At 35.6% G+C, this 23,935-nt stretch overlaps 1 protein-coding gene across 2 annotated transcripts in view; it reads left to right on the top strand.

Moving 5' to 3' along the window:
* Positions 1-2,179: 2,179 nt before the first annotated feature.
* Positions 2,180-23,935, top strand: part of LOC106465777 (p53 and DNA damage-regulated protein 1-like) — a 25,058-nt gene continuing 3,302 nt past the window's right edge. The window contains exons 1-3 of one of the 2 annotated variants that reach the window (XM_013926012.2): positions 2,180-2,409; positions 8,823-8,962; positions 23,065-23,177. In XM_013926012.2, coding sequence (XP_013781466.1) covers positions 8,832-8,962; positions 23,065-23,177 — 244 coding nt within the window. In that variant the 5' untranslated portion in view covers positions 2,180-2,409; positions 8,823-8,831. The remainder of the gene's footprint in view (positions 2,410-8,822; positions 8,963-23,064; positions 23,178-23,935) is intronic. The other variant, XM_022393713.1, reaches the window with a different exon arrangement.

Below are 23,935 nucleotides of genomic sequence, written 5' to 3'. Positions count from 1 at the left end.
GTTGAAGTTTTCGGCATTGAGCTCTCTTGTGCCTAGGTTTATTACAGTGCTAGCAAAGTCCCTCAAACTTCTCTGAAAGCTGCCCTTTTCTGGCCTTGAATCCTGATGACTGTATCAACCTTCATACCTCTGTGCTGGATTTAACATAATATTCAAATTCAAGAGCTCTGGCCATTGCATCCTACATAGTAGAGGGGTGTGCCTGCTTCACTTGTATCTTAAGTTGTGGACTGTCCAAGGTGTCTACAAACTGATCCCTCAGCAACAGCTTGAAGATATCGGCTGGTGTAGTTGGGTAGGCCTTGTGTGCCATACTTGACAAGTCCTGTGCCAGATCTTGCAGGCTCTCCCCTTTAGCACTGGACTCTTGTCCTAAACCTAGCCCTTAGACTTCTGACTAATTTTGGGTTCCATACCTGAGTTCTAGAGCAGCTACCAGTGCTCTCTAATTGTGCCTGTCATTTGCTGGCAACTGTCCAAGCATTTCCAGTGGTTGTTCCTTCAAGCTCGTTGCCAGATATACCGCTTTCTGCTCCTCTGTCAATCCATGCATCTCTGCCAGTAGCTCAAATTGTGCTCTATATGCTTCCCACGGTGCCTTCCCATCAAATTCCTGTGACTTCCTTTATACTGGATGACCCCTATTGCTGACATTCATATCTGGGATGTGACTTCTAACAGGACTGAAGATGTCTGCATTAGGGTTTAGCTGCGGGGTCTGGAAGGGGCTTGCCATTGTCTGGGGCTGATTAAGTCGATGGTTAATATAACCTCCTTGTGTAAAAGACAGTAAATCATCCTTTAATGTATCTAATTCGCTTTTAAATTTACTAAGCTTTGCCATTTGTGCTTCCTGTTTCCTTTCTTGTTCTAGTTGCCACTGCTATAGTCTCTCTTCTTGTTCATTTTCTTTCTCCTCCAACCACTGATGTAGTCTCTCTTCTTGTTTATTTTCTCGTTCTTCTTGTTTCTTTTCATTTTCCTCCAACAGCTGTTGTAATCTCTCTTCTTGTTTCTTTTCTTTTTCCTCCAACAACTGCTGTAATCTCTCTCTCTTGTTTATTTAGTTGTTCGAGCTGCCACTGTTGCAGGTTTTCTTGCCACTGATGTAATCTCTCTTCTTGTTTCTTTTCCGAGAAAAGAAACAAGAAGAGAGATTATAGCAGTTGTTGGAGGAAAAAGAAAAGAAACAAGAAGAACGAGATTACAGCGGTGGTTGGAGGAAAAAGAAAAGAAACAAGAAGAACGATTCTTCTTGTTTCTTTTCTTTCTCCTCCAACCACTGCTGTAATCTCTCTTCTTGTTTCTTTTCCTGCTCTTGTATTGCTGCCATCAAATCTGCTAAGCTGTAGTTTGATTTGCTGCTTCTCGTTTCCATTTTTTTGTACCACTCTCTGACATCAGTTTGTTACGTCTCTGGTCATTGTTTAATTTTCCGTACAAATTCTTTCTGAAAAACATCAGCGATACAAGTCCTTTCTTAAATAAAACTAGATTATTATTTCTCTATACAACTTTGCAATACACTTAATTTCCACAGTCCCTTTAACTTGAACACATGCTATAATTTACAACGATTCACGCACTTTACTTACGGTCACTGCGCTTGACTCAATTGTCAGTCTCTGTCTCTGCCTGTCTGCAATTCAATTCCGATTAATTGTCTCGCTTTATATGGCGCGCTTATATACAGGAATAGAGGGCGTCTAGCAAATACTGGATTATTCTTGATGTTCCCCGATCCGTCTAGAAACTCATCACGTGTTACCAATGTCACGTGACTTCCGCTGTCGTAACAATATACATATATATATTATTCATACCTTCGGTGTATAGGACGCAATCAAATTTTGACATCAAATTTTGGGGTAAAAAGTGCGTCTTATAAACCGAAGAATATGGTAAATCGAATTTAAAACCCAAGAGAAATTTACATTTTTATTATTTTTTTTATGTAGAATAAAGGATTTGGTACAATGTATGTAACGAAATCTATTTAATGATTTTCTTTACGACATTATCAATACTGAAAAAGAGTGAAAGCAAGTGCTAACTTATTTAACGCCACTGTTTTGAGTAGTCGTAAATGAAGTTTATTATCCTAAATAATAATAATAATAATATTTTACTGACCTGGTAAGATGACCTTTAAGTGGAAATGATACATACACAGAACGCCATCTCAGTATCATTGATATAATAAACTGTAACTTTTTATGCTGTATCCAGACTTCAGTTTCACGAGAATTACGGTTATTAAATAAATGCGTGCAATTATAAGTGTTAATTAGTTAATATGTATTCTCCTTTTTTTGAATAGTTGTTTATTGGATATGTCTTAATTTCTTACATTTTTAGGCTTATTCCATTTAATTCGTTATTCGTATATATTCTTTAGCGCTGAAAAACGTAAGTTAACGTTTGTTACTCTTGCTCTCTTTCTAATGTCTTTTTTTTTATTTGCGAAAATGAATCGTATTTTTTATCGAAGTTATAATGTTAGTGTAGCCGGTTACTGCAACCCACGTAATTTACTATCTACTACTGTGGTGCTTATTTATTTGTAGTATTATGTAGTACTAGCCCAACACCATTATATTAGTAACACTGCTTTCATTCATAAGTTCTCAGTTTAGTTAGAATTGAACTAACAATAACAGTATGATGGTGTAATGTATTTTACTTACATTCAGATGTTGAATGACCCAAACTTTTCCTGTTCTTAATATTATTAACCATTAAATATATGCATTTTTTCCTTTTATTTTTAATTCATGAAGCTCATCATTATTAAATTCAAACTTCAACTTTTAAACGACTTGTGTGATTAGAAATTAGTGTAATGTATTATTAATGTAGCAACAAATTACACTGTGTACTATGATAAAGTCCGTAGTATGGTCCATAATTTTTTGATTTTTTTTGTTGTTGTTCGTGTAGTATTGTAAAATATTTGTTTGTTGTGAAGTGTGCTTTGCCCACCGCAGGTATTGAAAGCCAATTTTTAACATATTAAGCTCACAAACTTACTAATTAGACACTGGGGAGGGGAACATAGTAAACTATAAACTAACTTGCATATTTTTTTTAAGCATAATTTTTTGTTAGATTCATTTATGCATTTTATTGAAGAAGTAGTAGTTTTTGTAAATATTTTTTATAGTACTCCTTCCAAACTGTTTTCCTACAGACTTGAGCAATATTGTTGAATATGCGCAACCAGAACTATATTACTTTCAAAGAGGAATAACAGATGTTGTTTAACCAATTGACTGCTGATTTGCCTTATAGGGTACAGTTTGCCTCGGCAGTTGAATGCGTGTGTGCCATATACGTTGTATGGCTTGCAAATATTTTGTGCACATTTAGAGCCAATGAGCTAGAATCAATGTGTCTTGATCAGTTTAACCATAATTTTGATTCATTGCTTATAGTTCGTGATGTTAATCCATTTTTCAATCTAATCACCCAGCTTTAGTTAGGCAAACAAGATTTTTAGGCTGTATATTTTTAGGTTGAGTACAAGTCAAAGGAAGTCATCAGTTCAACTTCTATGGCACTGGTTAAATTTCATTTGGAATATTGTGTTCAGTTTGGATCAGGGTATTCAACATAAGATTTTGAAATATTAAGGCTCAGAGAAAACTTACCAGGATGATTCCAGGATTGGAGAGTTGCCGTATGGGGATAGGTTGAAATTTCTTGCCAAGTGAATATTGTTCTCTTCACACATTGCAACTTGTGATCATGCATGATCTGGAATCCCAGCAAGCTGAAGTTGATCTCACAAGTTGTGTCCCAGGATCAGACTCATCGAAACAGTCATCTGTCTCTGGTGCCATTGGGGATTTTGAATTTCATCTTGCTACTAACAAATATAATTTTCAGACAAATCTATCTGAATGACAGCTCCTTTTGCCGTTCAGTTGTATTTTGTCTCTTTCAAATGAAGAATCTTGGTTCTTATTAACAAAACAATCGTATGTGAAAGTGCCAAAATCCTTTACAATAATATTGTACAGGTATAAAACTGAGCCATGTTCAACCAATTTCACAGTTGTGATGTCAACAATGTTCCACTTGCACCACCATGTTTCCAAATCAGAAACCTCATTATTCAAGGAAAAGTTCTGCATGAACAGTTTTCGTTTTCTACACTATAGATGGCATGATTGTATGAAACCTTTATAGGTTAGAATTGTTTTATTATGTTTGTGAATGACCTCGTATAATTTTATTGTATTCTCATGGTAAATACAATGGTGAATGGAATGTGGCATTTGGTTCATTAAAAATACAAGTTTTAACCTTATATCAGCAACCTGTGTTAGAGTGATATGTATATCGTTGTTTTCATTTGCAAATAGAAAATGTGCTTCAGCTATTGACATCAGTAAGTGTCACTTCTGAACATGTTTCTTGCCATCTAGAGATTTAATAGTTACAAAGGCTCTTTAACCTGGAGCTTGTCTTGATGTGTCATCCCTATTGTAGAAAGCAGTGACCTGCTTCATGACTTCTAGCAGGGCATTATCATGAGGTCTTTCTGATTGCTGCAATCTCATCATGACTGGCAAGCCAAATGACAAGGCCAACTAACTAACAGCAATAACATTCCATTTTCTTGAACTGTAGGGAAGGGCATGTTTTGCCCTTTTTACTGTTTTACTTAAAGACTTTGAGGTGGTGTATGGTGACTGAAAGGGTGTTGGTGGAGGCTGTAATGATGTACTTGGTGATGATGCTGACTACATTTTTTGCCATTATTTTTTCACTTTTCTCTTCATTTATTTTTACATGTAATTTCTTAGTCTGCTCTCTACTTTGTTTTTCAGTAATTATAAGTTTTGTGTTTGCATTGCTCTTTTCTTTTACCTTTTAAACCTTTAGTTAAAAACTCTGGGTAATTTTTTTCCTATCTGTAAATCAAGAATAGAAATGTAATAGGTCCTTCTGCATTTTCTGTGGCTTCTGGTTATTTATAACATCCATAACAAATTATTGATTAATTATAATGAAAACAATGAACTTTAAAGATAATGTTAATCACAGTAACTCTAGTTGATTTGCCTTTGAAAATTATACTTAAGAAAATTTTAATTATTAATGTAGGTATATAACTTTACAAGTAATTTTGTAATGAATGTTACATTATGGACTATACATAATTTTTAAAGGATCTCTCCAACAGAAATGGCTGTATTGAGGTAATGCATATATCTAGTGACCACTCATCCTTCATATCTGCTGATATACATTAAGATAGATGAAAATTAAATTTCAATAACTTTTACATAAAAATAAAATCTAACAATTGAAGTACTGACTGCAAGATAAAGAAATTCACCACCCCATTACGTGGTATTTTTTCCTACCCCTGGAGTGCTCTACCACTGACAATTTTTAATTTCAGAGAGCTTAGGTGTTTTGCTTTTAAAATGTGTGTGACACAAGGGAATACTGCAAGTTCAAAATCACTTTTGGTATTCCCATTTTCATGGGATGACTCATACTGATAAGAGTTTGTTTCATAATTGTTGTAATATTTAATTACAGAAAAATGTAAATGTTATTAATATTATACATTAATAAAGTTATTAATTGTTTGATCTACATTGTGTTAGTATGTAATTTATTCTTCCTGTCTTAACTTTTAGTTTATATTGTTCCTGATAAATTATATGAAAATTTCAGCTATTCAGCTGCTGAATAAGTACTAATATCTGGCAAAACTGGTAATTATATTTCAGATACTGAATAGTTGTTAAAACCCTGGTTTTAACCTTTTCTATAATTTAGTATAGCAGTAACACACCATAGAAATAAAGCAGAGGCTTTAAGGAAAAACGTTTTTTCTTCAAAATATCATCAAAATACTAAATATTTGTGCACATAAAAATAGCAATCATAACTTAAATTTTCTTCCTTCTCATTTTGATACAAAATTTTTCATTTATTTTAAGTTTATACAGTTTTTGCATTATGTGTGGCCATGAAAGCCATTAAATTGATTTCATTGTAGCTGCCTTTGTTCCTTTGTCATTCTATGGAGATTACACATGTTCTACCCTTGTTGCACATGTTGTAAGAATGTCAACAGCCAGTGTTCTCCAGTGATAGGCTAGATGATACTTAATGTTATGGCTTCTACTGTGTTTGAATAAGAATGACTAGGCACATGGGTATTACTAGTCACTATAGGTAAACCTGATGTTTCCTGTTACGTAAGAAATGTTATGTTTAAACTTTCATGTACTGGATCTTGAGTGAGTTACTTAGCAAGAATAAATCTCAAGGAAAGAATGCCAGTTTAATAAAGTCACAAACACAGTTTTTGTTTTTTTGATATAACTAACCACAATTTGTTTTCGTGGTATGTTACTCATTGTGTCTTGTCAATTTATTTCTTTGCTCAAACTCAATTTTAACTAGATTCATTATCACTTCATGATATATCCTGCTGACTCTTCCATTATATAGCAGACCTACCTGATTTGCTCAGGAAATGAGTTACACCTAAAAATACCACACCAATATCTCCAAATGTTTTTAAAATTGCAGTTTTGTTTCTTAGGTCTAAATTAATGATTTATAAGCATATTTAAGAGTTTATATAGAATAGTCAATTGTATAACTATTACTGTTGGGATTGAAGGAATTATTCTAATGTATGAAATGTGTATTGGAGCATGTTTAGAAGTATAGTATGTACTTTCTCTCTAGTTACCTATTGAACAGGTAATACGTATATGATACGTGCACCTTCTTTCTCGTGGGAAGAATTTCTCTAAAGGAGAACATACTAAGTGAATGTACACAGCAGTTTTGTTTTTCCATTTTTGGGTCAGATGATACCTTGAAGATACAACTTATATTACTTCTTTAAACACGGCGGATGAAATTATCATCTGCTCGACTATGGAAGGATATTTATGCAACAAAAATTCGGTAACTCTGTGTGTTTCTCACAAAACCTCGTGAGATTCTTTTAAAGTTTATAAGTATCTAATAAAAGTGGTATTTATCTACAGTAGTTATTTGCACTCGGACTGTAAAAAATAGTTTGAGTGCCAGGTGATTTTCATTTTAAGTATAAAAAATACTTTTCTCCATCTTATACTTTTCATACTTGATTTGCATAACCTTTAGAACCTCCTAAATGAATATCAAAATTTTAAGATAAATGTTTATATTTTAACTTTCATTTTTTTTACCATATCACTAACTTTAACTATTATCCTCAACATAGAGTGCAATAAAATGATTAAAATTTGGAAAAAAAAAAACTTTTAATTTTTTTGTAGAATATCCATAAAAATGTTGTCTTGCTTATATTCATAATTTCGTGTCTTTTCCTTTTCACATACAGTTAATTTTTTATGTTTTGTTTTCTGTTCTTATCCTTTACCACTTATTATTAGATGTACCTCTACTCAACTTATTGAAGATAAAGAGAGCCAAAGTGGAGAATTTTCATAGCTCATTGGTCATGTGACAATACATCTGAAGTTTAAGTAATTTTTAAAGGTTTCTTTTGAAATAAAGGGCTTAAAACTTAGATAACATAAACCTCTGAATCATAACATACATTATAATATTAATTTCATTCACATACATTGATATTAAGGTGTTTAATTATATTTTGAATGTAACACAATGATTCGTGCAAAAAAAGGGTTTAAAGGGGTACCTGGCACTAAAGGGTTAATGTTTGATGAGAATGACTAACAATTACATGAGTAGTTTGTACTGCATACATCCTGAAAAGAATATCATAATTGTTTTGTGCATATAATGCTATGTTTTCTCAGTATGGAACAGAATTTATAAATCCTTCACAGAGACCCTAAGAAGCTACAGTGCAGGTGCTGATCTTCATCACACTCATCATTTTGTATTGTGTTTTATAAAATAAATATTGTTTTTACATTACTGTATGTTGTGTCAAGTCTCTTTCTTTTCACAATTTGGCCAAAGTCAGAGAATATAGTTTAGCTCTGCGTAACATTTTCTGTAAAACCTCCTGTTAATATGCAAATCCTACCTGATTGTTCTGAAGGAAAATCAGTGCACCTTAGAATACCACAGAAATGCATGTACCATTATTTTATGATGCAAAAAAGACATTACACTAAATGGGTATACAGCAATGAACTTAAGTATTATGAGCTTGAGCAAGTGATTTATTCATTTACTGTATTGGTCCAAAACATTGTAGTCACAACCAAGAACATAATTGTCTTTTTGGTTGTCTTGAACGAAAATACAAATTAATTTAAGCAAGTAATTATTAGGTTCCCGATGTTGTTAAAGACATGTTTATATGAAGAATATCTGGTTCGGGGAAAAAATACACAGTGAAAACATGAGAAGATGAAGGAAGGCTAGAGAACAAACATAATGAAAAGAATAGTCATTTCTTTTCAGACATTTGATTATAGAGCAATGAAATAATATAAACCCTCCATTTAACTAATAATTTCCAAAGAAACCCTGAAGAAATTCAGAAGTTTGAAAGAAATAGAGAGGGAAGGGAAAAACCTTGTACATGAATATGTCTGGCTAAATAGTAAAATGTATATATATATAATTAGCTATATAATAAATAATTAGTGTATATTGTCTATAAAGTACATTTAGCCTTTCTGATTTAATACTAAACCTGTAAACATTAAGTTGAGATATTAAAAAAAATTCTATATGAAAATTATGCATACATGAAGAAAAGTTCACTTTGGTTTGTGTTGTCATGCTTGAAAATTGTGTCATTATGAGAATGTAGTTAAAAATTTTTTATCCACTTTATGCATGTTTACCCATAGGTTTAAACTATGAATCAGGGAACTGACAAGTTGCTTCAGTACCTAAGTGAAGTAGAGGAAGTAGCAGAAGATATTCTGACTGATAAAAATCAACTAGTTGACCTAGATAGGAAGAGAAATAAGAACAGAGAAGCTCTGAGGTAGTTACATAATAAACCTATATGTACACTTTTATAGAGTTGTTGTAAGCATATGTACTCTGTACATTCAGTTTATAAGGCTATATTTTGTTGTAATTTGCTAAGTTATAAATGTTTTAGTGAAAAGTATGCCTCAGATTTATACGAGTAAAATGTATCAAACTTGGAACTCAGATTTTTCATTAATTTAAAATTTTTATACACACTTGTTCATTCATTATTTTAAATGTCATGTTTAATGGTTTTGAAGAGGAAATTTGTGAAGGAAATTAAAAATATTGTTGTGCTACTTAATGTTTTTTGTGATACAATTTAAATAAGTACATGCAAGGGGTTAACACATCTGTTCCTCTGTCTGTTTGTATCTGTATTCCTTTTTTTTTTGTCTGTATATACACATGTGTTATAAACATTCCAGCTCATAGTTAACTCCATTATGACAACTGAAAAATGGTTAATATTATTGCCTTTGAAATCAAATTAAAATATAATCAAAAAAGTTAATTTAAAAATGGTACTTGCCTCTCGGCAGAACAAGTAGTATCTCATTTAACTACCCAAAACTTTTGCACATGCACCAAGCTTTTGAATGAAACTGTCACCCCTACAAGTAATAACAGGTACTATCCTAGTATATGATACAATCAGTACTAGACTATATTTCTCCATCAATAGGAGAGCAACACATCCCTTATGTGCAATGCTCCCTTTGAGCACATTGTGTACATCAAAGACTCATTTCTTTGACAGTGCTTGTGATTCAGATGTGTCTATCAGCACAAATTATGGAATTTTTACATTTATTACTTTAAACCTTTAGTTAATGCTTAGTGTTGTTTTTCTTGCCTTTTTACTTTTGATTTCAAGAAAGGATGACACTAAGTTTCCCATATGGTCTTACCTCATTGACACAAAGCTATCTTGATCTTCTTTCTGCCCTCTAAGTATTGCTAAAAATAAATTTCAAGTCATATTTAAACATGTACATGTGTGATTACTCTCCACCAATAGTATTGTCACCTATTTTGGTGCAGCTCCTTTGCTATTCCTGCTCAATCCTCGCTTTCTTGATTGGTGCTATGTCATTTAGATGTGTTTTTTTGCATGTGACTACAGTTTCTGATTGTGCTTCCTTGCCACTATAATAATTGTTTTAACAATTTTATTTTTCTGTGTTTGAATTCAATTGTTTCAATGATTTTGCATTTGTATTTGTTTCTTGTTCCCGATTTATAAGTGAACATAGTATGTATTTTAGGTTCAATGTGTCAGAAACTGAAATTCCCATGACAGTTGATAATGCAAGTGGTATGACTTCCCAGGATTCAGGTTCATCTTTAACTGCAAAGGAAGTACAGGCCTTAGTTCGCAGGGAGCTAGTCATATGTTCAGGCCAGCGATTTCTTCTGCTTTTCAACCTGAACATGTTTCTGAAGAAGAAAATTTGAAAATTTTTCCAGCACCTTCTTATTTTGGTCAGTCACAGTCTACACCTATTTAGGAGATTTTTACCTCTCATCCCTTTTTGACAACTTGTTAATCAAATATGTAGTATTTTACTTATACCCCTATCACCTAAGATGCCTCCCTTTATTTACTGGGTGGCATTCCATTTTCTGAATCCCCCCCCCCCCCTCACCCAACATACGAGTTCATGCTCAGACATTTTCTGACCAACTTCAGTCAGATATCAGTGTACTCATTCCCCCTCATTTGTTGGACCAATGTGCTTTGGTGTATCATCTCACTTTGGATCCATAATTGGATTTTCAGCAGTCAGATCCTCTACTCACCCTTTTGTGTTTGAATCTTGAGGATTTGGTTCATTTTAATCAGACTCAATTCTCATAGATTTGCCTAACCTCCTCCTCCCTATTATGTTATCTGTCTTTCCTCCAATTATTGTCTGAGGCCTTGCATCCCTCCCATGAACTTTTTTAAGATGAGCTCAGGGCCCTCCTTTGGTCTACTATGGCTCATTTATTGACCTCTGCCCTTTCCCTAAATACCTGGCTCCTGTGTTATTTGGACTTATTGAAGAGGAATGCTTTACTTGTGGTGGTGCATCATCCCATTCATTCCTGCATTAGGCTCCCTTCCTATGCAATACTGTATTTGAGGTCATCCTTGTTTCCCATCCTTCTTCTTCCTCTCTCAGACCCTTGCCTTCCTCCTAGCAATCTTATTCATACTTTCATTTTTCCCACACTTTTTGGCCATGTGACAGCATTTCATGACAGATCCATGGGTTTTAAGAGTTCTGTCAGGAGATCCCTTCTTTCAGTTCTGGTCTCCACCTCATTCCCCTATTTCTTTCCCACCTTCTCAGGAACCTTCATCTTTCAATCATCTTACCGAGGCCATCCATGACCTGCTTCACAAAGAGCTATCAAGCAGGTGTGCCCCATTCAAATGAGGTTTTTATTCCTATCTCTTTGTGGTTCCTAAGAAGATGGGAGATTGGAGAACTATCATTGATCTGTCCTGATTGAATTCTTATCTGGACCCCTCACTTCACTGTGGAGTCCTATCTCTAACTTTGGTGGGTGTTTTCCTCGGGACTCTGGATGACCAAGTTTGACATGATGGATGTTTTTCTTCATATTCCTATTGCTCTTGAGTCATGTCATTTTCTTTGGTTCATCCACAAGGATCGGGTGTTCCAGTTCAGGGTTCTGAAGTTCTGACTAACCTTGGCTCTTTTTGTGTTTTATCGGATGGTACAAACTTTTGCCCAATGGGTCTTCACATTCATAATTACCTCTTGCAGTTCGCAGTCCAGAGACCACACTTGTCTACTCCTACAAGAAGCAGCATGGGTGGGTTTTCTGGTAAAGGTGGAAAAGTCCATTCTTACCCCCACTCAATACCTTGCTCATTTGGGGTTTTTCTTCAATTTCAACCTCAGTTTGGCCCAACCTTCTCCTCTTCATTTTTGGGATAAGGAGCAAGTGATCACCTCACATGTGGGTTTCCTCAGAAGCTCTCATTTTCATAGGTCAAGCTTATATGCATTCCTTGATTAGTAGGACTTCTCCTTGAACCACTCTATTATCCTTACTTTCACAATCAGGGCAGACATGGCTTGGTGGCTTGACAGAGACCAGACCATGACAAGGTTTCCACTTCTTGCACCTCATCCAGATTTACATTTGTTCATGGGTGGATCTTTAGAGGGTTGGGATGCTTACCTAGACTCTCAAGAGATTTCCTGTCTCTAGTCAGTCGAATAGTCTTCTCTCCATATCAACATTTTCGAACTTATGGTGGTTCATTGAGCTTTGCCCCACTTCCTTTCTCTCCTGCAGTAGAGTGTGGTTATGGTATAGGTGAAGAATTGGGAAAGATGAGGAATGGAAGGATGGGAAGCATGTAAAAAACTAAAAGCAGAAGTTATACCATCGCCTGTGGTAAATGGACATGGAAGAAGGTCTAATGGATCGGAAAAGGAAAGATTCATCGTGTGGAGTCAGTACCTGGGTTGAGACAATGGACCTGATAAAAGCCATTCATGAAAATGGAGTGTGGTGGATGAACAATGTCTGACCAAGGTTGACAGAGCAGAAACTGCGATAGAAGTAAGGATAGGGAGACTGTACAAGTAAAGGTCGAAGCAGAAGGAACCATGGTTGTGCTGGCCAATATGGAGCCACGAGTAGGACAAGATATGGAGTGGTTTGGATGAGGAATAGACCTCTGGAGAGGAGTCGAATAGGAGGGTAAGCATAGATGTGAAGACTGAACATGTCCACCCACAGAGCTAACAGGTGTGGAATGAGAGACCAAAAGGAAGGAAGTTTGGTGTTCCAGTGTATGACAAAGACATCAATATGAGGTGTTCCCAGCTGAGAAAACACCCACTGAAAGACCTGAGGATTGAGGGACCACTCCATGGGGAGAATCTTGATGGGATGAGATAATCGATCTGCAACTAGATTCGGGGCACTAGGAACATCGCAAACTAAGACCACATTGCAGTGAGTGTGGGCACAGAAAAAGGAGATCCAGCATCTGAAAGCACAGAGACCTGGATTTAGTACCTCCTTGCTTGGTGATATAAGTAACCTCATTGAAGTTGTCAGAGTGTACCAAAGGCTTGTCCATTTTGATTGTGTCTAACTATTGGGTAGCCTTGTTGAACACCTTCCGTTTCTCCAGGTTTTTGTCTTTCCCTGTCATTTCCCTCCTTTTCTGCTCCTTTCCAGTCATGCATCTTCAGTGTTCCTTTGATTTGCCTGATGGGGATCTCAGTGTGGTCCTTTATGCCTTTCCCATCCTCCCTTTGAACCTTTGTCTTCATGTTCCACCTACCATCTCTTCCTTAAGACCTATTTCCTTCTGCTTGTTTGAGGATGTTGTAGCTCAGGTATTTATGCCTTTAATGTTACCTACTACCTCTACCATTTCTCTTATGTCATCCTATATCTCGACAGGTCCTTCCTCCCTCAGATCTATGCTACCCATGAAGGCTGTTTGGCTTTCATATCCACCTCCTTACCTTCCTTCTCCAACTGGTACTCCCATTTCAATCCTGATCAACTTCTTTGTTTGGTTCACTCCTTACGGTGTTATGTGGCATTTCCTGCCTCTTTTTGGGCTTAACATTCCCAATTTTTTATTCCCTGAAACCTTTCTATTTCTTGTGATCTACCCCATGTTACACTACCCAGTACTTTTTCACTCATTATCTGCATAATCTGGCTGTGTCTTCTTCAGGTGGATATTGTCTCCCTCCCATGGTGATTCTACACATCAATTCACCTTTGAATGGGGTAAGTCTTATCACTTCCTCACATTTATATTATTGTTTTTAGCAACCCTCGTTTTCACCATTGATAATGGGATGTGATGGGTGTTGCCTGGTCCAGTATGCTTTGCCTCAAATCTGCACTTGTTACAGATTGCACTATAATGCTCACTCTAGAGATGGGGTGTTCCACAAGACCATTGATGGGATACCCAGTGGTGTGTGTGTGTGTGTGTATGTTTCTAGATATTGGTAAGTTTCACTCAATGGTGAACCATCACTCATGGACTTCATCAATAAAACAGAAGGGGATTTCTGCCAATCCCTGCTGACGTTTTGGTTGAATAAATTAGGGTTGGTTTGCCTTTCAAAATAGGGAATTGTGGACACCCATTAAACTTTCTCTGGTGTGATGTTCCTCTGGACTCCCCACTGCATTTACTTTCCTCTTTTTTCTTCCAATGGAGCACAGGAGTCTGTACCACTTCCCAGTTCCTTACATTGGGATGGTGGATCATGAAGGCTTCCTCCTGAGTGTGTTTAGAAATTTAATTTGCCATATATACTCATGATTATACACTCATTTCCCAGGTGTACAGCTGTCAGCTGGAGCAGATCTAGCCTCTGTGGGATCCTCCTCATAATACCGGTTTTGGGATGACACCACCCTGTTCTTATGGTTGTGTTCAGTAGAGGTCCCTCTTCTTGATAGTTATGGTTGCAGGACGTTCTTTCCTTGCTCCTACAGTTGAGTTTGGGGGACTTTGTTGGCCTCGTAATACAAGCAACAGGTCTTACGTACACTGTTCCTATGGTTGAGCAAATGTTCCATGTCCTCCTTGTAATTCTAGATGCAGGATGTCTCTTCCCTGTATTTATAGTTGAGTGATTTATGGTTTTTGCTCGTTATATATAGGTTACAGATATTACCCTGTTCTTATGGTTGAGTTGAGGCAATGCCACAACCCTGTGAAGCAGGGTTTGGTTTGTTGTGCTTTTTGCTCCTATGGTGGTTTTGGGAGTTTGTCCAGTTTGGGCCAAAAGCTAACTTCCTCTTCATAATTTTGGTTACTTGATGTATGACACTCTGTTTACTTATTGTTAGAGTTGATGAGTATATATGTAACATGGTCCACATGTTCTAACCACTATGTTTATGTTACATTATATTTGTTTTTATCTTTTTGATCCTCAACCTCCTAATGCCAAGGATGAGTTTTGGAACCTCGTCTGTCTGGTTGGGGTTGTGTATCTACATAGCTAATTTGATTTATATTTTACTATGAATTGCACCTCCCAGAACAAATTGCACTTGTGCACATTCTTTTTTCTGCCTGTATCAGATTCATTTCCTACTTCAACGTTGAAGAGCATACCTGTTCCATAAGTAGTGTAGTATAAAATAAATGTGCTTTGTTTTCATCTTAGAGCACACTTGTTCTTTCTGGGTGATTGCTTTTCAATTGGTTTCAGTGTTGTACACCTAAACTGGTCCCTCAACTTTTGCAATGTGGGATTCCAGCTTTGTGTGAGAATAGGTAAGACTGTTTCTTACACTGAAAATGTATTTCTGATAGATACTTACCTTTTCTCATACACTTCCCACACTTCCTCCCCACTACCAGTGGTCTTCTTTTAGAGCGTGCTAATTCTCAACAGTGAGAATTGAATAGGAATAGCTGAGGGAGCTATCTGCTATAGGTGGTGCTATACTATTAGTTGAGAGTAGTCACATGATATGTACTTGTTCATAAATGGTTCAAAATTGATGGGGTATATAGACTGGTGCTCTAAACATTAAATATTTTGGCAATGCTCAGAGGGCAGAAAGAAGATCAAGATAGCTTTGTGTGGAAGGAGGTGAGTACAGCTTCTGATATGTGTTATTTATTATCTCCTCTTATATTAATTTCATTTCTTCTTTTAATCAAATTACAAAATATTAGGATGTTTTTCTAAGTCTTTGGGTATGGTTTTTTTTTAGTTGGACTATTCCTCATCATTATCAACCCAGTTTTGGGGTTTCAATACTTAATCACAATTTTTGTTATTAAGAAATGAACAAGGCCTAAGTACCATGGACATACATGACCTAATAAAAAATCCTCAACGAATTTGTATTTTGTGAATCTTTTTCCCCATCCTTTCTTGTATCCATGTTTCTGGAACATTCTGAGGTCCAGCTGTCCTTTGTAGGAGTTATTTTTTACTATTGGGAACAGGAATTACTCAAACAGTGACTATTTTTACCACCATTGTATGTCAGATGGTTGGTTCAGCTTGGACCCAGGACTCATAATTTCCTGCTTCTGTCTTTGACCAGCTTTTCCCACAACCTACTTTGCTTCTGATTCTACTAAACTAGAGTAGGACTAGGTAGTAGCACCCATGTTTCTCCTTTGTTAGAGATTCTTGCATGTTTCTGAACTCATTAGGTATGTCCCCCCCTCTTTGTTTGTTTGTTGTTAAATGTGTTTAGAAATTTAATTTGCCATATATACTCATGATTACACACTCAGTGAGAAGACGGCAAAGCTGGTTTGCTTTTATGCCCCCTGCAATGGATTCTGACAGATCAGTGGAATATAACCAGTGATCTGCTGTCTACTTTTGTTTCTCTATCTTCATCTCTTTCCCTCTCTCTGTTATGGTTGTTCAAAATTTTCCACACGACTCTGAGCATTCATCTTTCTCCACTCTGCCCAGATTTCCACTTGTTCATGGAAACTTCTCTAGCAAGATGGGGTGCAGTTCTGGATACCTTCACCCTTTAGGTGTTTGGTTTCTTATGGAGTGATTTTTCCACATCCATGTCCTTGAGTGTGAGCAGTTTAACCCTCTTGCCATGGACATCTTTTTCTATGCAAGTCACAAGGTTTTAGAGAGTTACATTCAACATTTAATTAAACTACTTTCTTATCATTGGTATACCAATAAATATAGCATAAAACGTAGCTAATAATCCATATTTTAATAGTATATAAGTTTTAAGTTCTTACTTTTATCAGGCAATATTTAAAAAAAGTTAGAGTTTCCCTTAGTGTGAGAATTGTGACATTTGCTCTCTAGTCATCCCCTCTTCTCTAATTTATTTACCACCCCCTCAAAGAAGTATGAAATTTAAGTAAATTACATATAATATTGTCATTTCAGGCAATGCATTATTTTAATAGCCTTCAATCTTATTTGGGTATAGAGCTATGAAATAGACAACCAGACCCCTCTTGCCACACCCTCCTGTTGCATCCTCTCTTTCAGAAATTGCCAATACTATATCATTTATAACCAATAGAAAGCCAAGGTTTTCATCTTTCAAATGACTTATTATTAATTTGTTTTCTGTAAAAAGAATTGTTAATTTTGCTTTCAGTTCAAGTTTGATTCCCATGGGAAACACATCAATGAGCTTTGAAGTTTTAACAGCTCTTGTTACATGAGTTAGAAAGCCAGAAAAGTTGTGATAATTATGGGACATTTCTTTTTGTACATTATTATTGTGTTCTTTGGTGTATTATTTAATTCATTCAAAAATTATTTAGTGCAGTATGACTATTAGTATATAAAAAAAAAGTAGTGTTAACTGTCATCAAGAATTGATATAAAAAAAAGACCCAGGTAAGTACTTTTTTCTTGTTTTTCACATGTATTTATTTATTATTATAAAAGTAACTAATATGTTAAAATAGGAAAAACAGGTGAAATAAATAATATAATAAAACTTTTACATGTGCTGGTGAGCAGCTTGTGCATAATGTAATTTGATGGAGTAACATGAATTGCATGCATGTTCACCAAGTGATTTACAACTGGCATGAATAGTAGTTAGACTTGTTAGTTCTTGTTTATAGTTAGGGTAGAGAAAGTAACAGATAAAATATAAAGTTTTACTGAAAAAACATTTGAAATTTATTTAGGAGGTTTTAGAGATTACGCAAATAAAATTTGAGAATTTTGAAACAAAGAACAGTATTTTTTTATCCTAACATAGAAATCACTTTGCACCCAGACTAGTATATATAGAAATACTATCTATATTCGTGGACAAATATTTAGTGAAAATACTTAATTAAAAAAATCTGATTTTTTGTGTACAAAAGACTCGTAATGTTTAATAAAAGCTTGCCAAATTTTGTGAAGATACAATACACAAAGTGTATTAAAAGTTATAGTATGGAAACTATGATGAGAACAAAATGGTTAAGAGGTCGGTTGATTCTACCAGTTTCATAGCAAGAGAGTTAATGGGCTTTCCACCACCTGGACATCCTGTTTTGATATATATTATAAACTCCATTGTCATTTCTTATGTTAACTGACAGGGAAGTACTTGCTCTTTGGACCTCTGCTTCTTGTTTTCAAACTTCACTTTTGGGCTTATGACTATGACATCTAGTTGTTGGCCTTCCATGTTCTGGGAGCTTTGAATTTGATGATGGATCAAACAGTGATCTTTACCTCTCCCACTTTGGAAATCCATTTATTGATACATTTGCAACTGTGCTACACCAAGTATTCCCTCCGAGTCTGGATTGGTCCACCATCTTTCTGTATGCCTCTCCTCATCAACTTCTTCTCAGGGTGTTGTATTTGATTCATAGCACCCCTTTCTGGGTTTTTCTCTTTGCTCCTTTTTGGCCAGCTCAATTGTGATACCTGCTTCTTTACCACTTGGTGATTCTATGGCTTTTTTCTCTTCCTTCTCGGAGGCCCCTTTTGATGTCAGCCTTGACATGTGTTTTTCACCATAATATCCTACACTTTCATCTTCATGTATAGTTCTTATCTGGTCCTTTGCAAAATCAGCAGGTTTTTCTTGCAGAGTAGCCCATATTTTTGCTCACTATTTTTGGCTATCCACCCTTAGAGTTTATCAATGCAGATGGGTGTTTATTGATGCTGGTATGTTCTCCAATTCCTGACTTTGTAGAGCAATCATTCTGTTTCTTTGATCACCAGATACAGTGCAGCTTTGTTGGTGACCATTCCTCTTTCTCTTTAGTTCTTATGAACCTTTTCTGTAATTTGTATTAGTATTCCTCCTCTTCAGGACTGGAACTTCTATTTAGTTTATCAAGGAACTTACAAGTCTTCCATTTTAAACTTTGACAATCTGTTTCCTACACAGCCTTTCTCTTATGATGTATTTCTTCTCCTTGCTTGCAGGAGACATTGCTCTGATATTTTTGTTTTGGATAGTTCCAGCATTCTTCTTCACAGAGACAGGTGGATTTTCTTCTCAGATTGTTCCTTCTTTCCAAAGACTTGGGCTGCTGAGGTAGGTGATTGGTTGTTTTCTCCAATCACCTTCCCTTCCCTTTCTTCTCTGTACAAATAACTCCTCTTCTGATCCTGATTACAATGTTCGACTTGCAATCTACAGATCGCGAGTTCGAATCTCTGTCCTATCAAAGATGCTCGCTCCTTCAGCCATGGGGGAGTTATAATGGGACAATCAATCTCACTGTTCATTGATAAAAAGAGTAGCTCAAGAGCTGGTGGTGGCTAGCTGCCTTCCCTCTAGTCTTTCACTGTTAAATTAGGGATGGCTAGTGCAGATAGCCCTCGTGTAGCTTTGAGCAAAATTCATAACAAACCTTTGTCCTTTTGGGGCAATTCAGGGTTATCTTTCTCATACCTTTCACTTTAAAGGTGAACAAAATAGTATTTTCTTGCTATGAGATTCCTCTTCTTCTCATTTTCTTCCATTTTGACTGGTTGGGATAAACATTATCATTTTCATGTCCCCTCAACTCAAGTTCTTCCTTTCATGGCTTCTCTTTCCTCTAGCTGGATATATTGCAGGGAAAGATGTGTATGGCCTTTGACACATTTGTCCTATAACTTGCACCAAATTGCAGTTTCATCTGCCTCTGGGTTTTGTCTCCTTCCAGTCACCATACCACAGTCTTCCCAAAGGCTCTAAAGAGATGAGTTGTTGATTAATCCATTTTTTTTCTACAGCTCCCAAATCACTATTACCATATCTATGTGCCCATGTACTGGAGAGACAATGAAATCAACCATGTGACTGATCTTGTCTCTTAAGTTTGCATAGTGTAGGAAATAAAAGAAAATGTTAAGCCCATCTGCATCAGTGCTCATGTTTGAGATGGAATTTTACATAAGAATGTCAGCAGTTTGTGTGTGTGTATTACCTCCCAAGCTGTACTTCAGAAAAGAAAATGACAGCATTAGGTGTGATCCTACCTTCACCTAGTACCTACTGTCCATTTTTGTGTTAATCCTTGCACAGTCTATCACTGTGAGACATGCAGATGCTAGAAAATTCCTGTTTGTGCACCTCTCCAGTGTTCTTTTCTATGCAAACCCTGCCCTCCAATTTTCTTGTAGTGGAATAGTGGAAGAGTCTTTGCTTCCCCAGTCCCAAGCTGCTGGGGAAGTTGGAGAGTTCTCCTTTGGATCTGTATAATCCCAATAGTATAAAACTGAGTGGACACACCCCCATTCGGAAATAGGGCTAGGGTGTTTACCTGGAAGTGTAGTACAGCCCATCCCCTTACACTAAGAACTAGATCATCCCCAGTGGTTATGCCAGCCAGTTCGGTTTTGCATTCTCTTCAGGATGAAGATTTGGGATGATTTGTCCCTGCACCTGCTTATTCCATTAAACATTTCTTACATACTGTATTGCCTGATTTTTTTTGCCTTGCTTTCACTATACATGCATTCTTTGCTAACCTTCTGGTCAGTTGAGCAGTTTTTACATTCCATCCACCTACGCAATACTTTAGCATCACACATGGTTTATTTTAACACTATCTTCTGCACTACCACCTCTACTGGGTGAAGAAGAGTATTCCCAGTATGAGATGGATGTGGTCTGTCACTGAGTGACGTTGCACTCTGTCCCTTTCCCTAGTAGGTAACATGCTCCATGTGTTTTCACTTTTAGTTGTTATATTCTCAGAAAGAAGCTCATCTTTTTAATTTTCTTCATTTACACTGGCACTCCATCATCTTATCAAAAATGAACCTTTGTATGCTTAAATGTGAGTACTGCACGCAGAAGGTGTATCTCTCTCCTAATGGTGGAGATGTATAGTCTAATGCTCATTGCACAACCTACTGGCACAGTACACACTATTATGTGTATCAGTGGGAATTTCAATAAAACACTTGGTGCATGTGAAAAAACTTTTTTTGGCAGTTCTGTGGAGAGGTACCTATAGGAAATACATTTTCAGGTAATGAAAATGATAACATTTACTTCTTTGTTTTCTGGCTTGAACTTGGCTTAGTAAATGGCATATTAAATTGGATATCTGAGGGTTTTAGGTTCTTGATATTGTACTACAACACATTTTGCACTTTCAACTGTGGGTGCATTATAAAAGTGTAAAGCATTTGAGGCATTCTGTGAGAATTACAAATGCTTTTGTGAATGAAAAACAGAATGTTTCGTGAAAATTCATGTATGAGACACGTCAAGTGAAGAAAAGACATGCAACTAACGACTGTATAATAGAAGTTACATGGAAACTATTGTCCAAATAAGGAAATGTTAAAGTCAATTTTAATGCATTCCAAGCTACAATATGTTAAGTAGAAACCAGCAGTTTGTTTTATCAACATTAAACAGACGTTGTCATAGCACAGAGAAAGGCTATACTATTGACACTAACTAAAGGTGAGTTCTATAAAAAAAAACTCACCAGCAGAAGGAAGATGTTGAGAAATACATGTAAATGGGATGCCAATTAACAGTTTATGAAAATAAACAATTATCTAGTTTGGTTTTGGATTGATAAAACAATGAAATCAAACCAATTAGATGGAGGATCTACATGCAAAGTAAGCATGTAGTGCTATTTGAATCATTGTATCAATAAATGAAAATGTGAATAAAAAGTCATGTTTTTAGACCAAAGTCAGTTCTCCAACAACAAATTAAAAGGCTGATCAAGACACTGCTTGAAGAAACCATGGCTGTGTTGCAGAACCTGACTACTCTCCACCGTACAAACTATGCAAGAAATTATTGCTATCCTCTCAAGTCTAACAGCATAGTTAGGAATGATGTATAATGTGTGCAGATAATATGTTAAAAGAGAATTCCCTTATTGATTTAGTAAGATTTATTGCAGAAGTAATAGATTTGTTGAGAGATATTTTGGAAGTGTTAACCCGGTACAAAAGTTGAAATATGTCTGAATGTATTTCACATAATGTTTTAATTGATAATTTGTTTGCCATAGTGTCAGATTTGATGAACATTAGTGAAGGTTTGATCAATGAACAGTTGCTCGATCAGAATGAAGACTTTGATGCTTTTAACGTAGAAGTTTTTTAAGGTAGTTTTGGTACTGTAGATTTGAATTAAAGTGTTGTATATTATTTTGTATCTCAGTCTTCTAACTGCAAACCTCCTGAAGTTGGTGACTTGTTACTCCACTCGTGACTGTATACATGGATTTAAAATAAACTTATTTGTAACTGGTGTTCAAGTCAAACATCAAACGACTAGCTCACTCCCCTCCCTTTACAAGTGATAGTTAGTCTTGTCATTTGGTTAAGAGAATCTGCAGGAAGTGGCAGATACTGTCTATCTGGTCTGCACTTCAAAATTAATGAAGGCTATACCTAAACATTAGGGGTCTTTGGCCTGGCCATTCAGTCCATCATGTTGATGAGGTGTCATTCAGGTAAACAAGCAAACAAAATAGCTTTAATTTTCTGCCTAGAACTTCAAGGAAATAAAGTTTACACAAATTTGGCAGAAATATCACGCTTTCAATGACAAAGTCAGTGTACACACCATCTATCAGTGTTTGTAAATTTGTTTCAATAAAAAAAAACGTCTTGTAGCTTTCTGCCACTTACTGTTTGTAGTTAGTAATGAGCATGATACAACTAAAAAAAAGCAAGTATTTTGAATATACAATGAAAATATGTAATGAAAAATATACAATTTCCATTCGATTATATTAAATAAACATATTTGGATGGGTGTATTTTTCCTTTCCAGTTTGAGTATTTTGTGTGTATACTAATAAGAGATTTGAGAATACTATGTACCTTTACTGTTCTTTGAATACATATCAGTTTGATGTTATACGGGTAGAAAAACATTTTATTTTTCTATAAAAAAAGTGTTTACAAAATTGGTAAAATAATATTGTAATCCTGGCATATACAATATAATAAGGTACACAGTTACTAACAAACCTAACTTGGAACTATATGCTTTAATGAAAAATTTTATGACGTTTTCGTGGCTAAACCTGTAGTTTTATAAGTGTTCTACATATTGTTATATAATTTTGAAATATTAGAACTTCTCATTCTTGAATGTGTGTTATAAAAGTGTTGATATTAACTATATTTTTCTTTCTAGAGCACTAGATAAAGAAATTAAGGCTGACCAAATGCCCAAAAAATCTTTGGTTTGTTTTGGAAATATGTTCATCAAGTTTCCTAAAGAGACAGCCAAAAAGTTAATTACTGATGGTAAGTTAAAATATATTTTAATGCTTATTTGAAGAACTGCTTATTTAACACCCTGATAACTCACTATTTAATTAACATCCAGCCTAGTTAACAATTTACTTACCACTCACTCTAGGTAATGCACTTTTTACTTACCATCCACACCAGATAACTCACTATTTACTTACCACCCACACTAGGTAATTTGCTATTTATTTATCAACCACACTAGGTAATTCACTGTTTACTTGCCACCCACACTAGGCAATTCACTATTTACTTACCACCCACACTAGGTAATTTGCTATTTATGTATCAACCACACTAGGTAATTCACTGTTTACTTGCCACCCACACTAGGTAACTCACTATTTACTTACCACCTACACTAGGCAATTTGCTATTTATGTATCACCCACACCAGGCAATTCACTATTTACTCACCACCCATACTAGGTAATTCGCTATTTACATACCACCCACAATAGGTAGTTTACTGTTTACTCAACACCCCCATACTAGGATTTTGTCCTAATTTCCACTCACTCAGCTTCTCAGAAACTCCATCTATTATATTTTCTGCTGTCTTAATGATATTAAGTAGTGACCTCATACAGCCTTCACTGACATAGTGAACTATTATCCAGATATAAAGATGACTGTTCTTCCTTGTTGAGAGATCACTTGTGCACTAATAGCAGGGAAGTTCTTGAAATTAAGTGTAATGCTTTGTACCCTTGCTCACTGATGGAATTTTATATTCCATGTAGAATATACAA

Source organism: Limulus polyphemus, unplaced genomic scaffold (assembly GCF_000517525.1).
Source record: "Limulus polyphemus unplaced genomic scaffold, Limulus_polyphemus-2.1.2 Scaffold2048, whole genome shotgun sequence".
Taxonomy (NCBI): Eukaryota; Metazoa; Arthropoda; class Merostomata; order Xiphosura; family Limulidae; genus Limulus; species Limulus polyphemus.
Note: the sequence above shows the minus strand (reverse complement) of the source record. Positions and strands in the feature narration are given on the sequence as shown.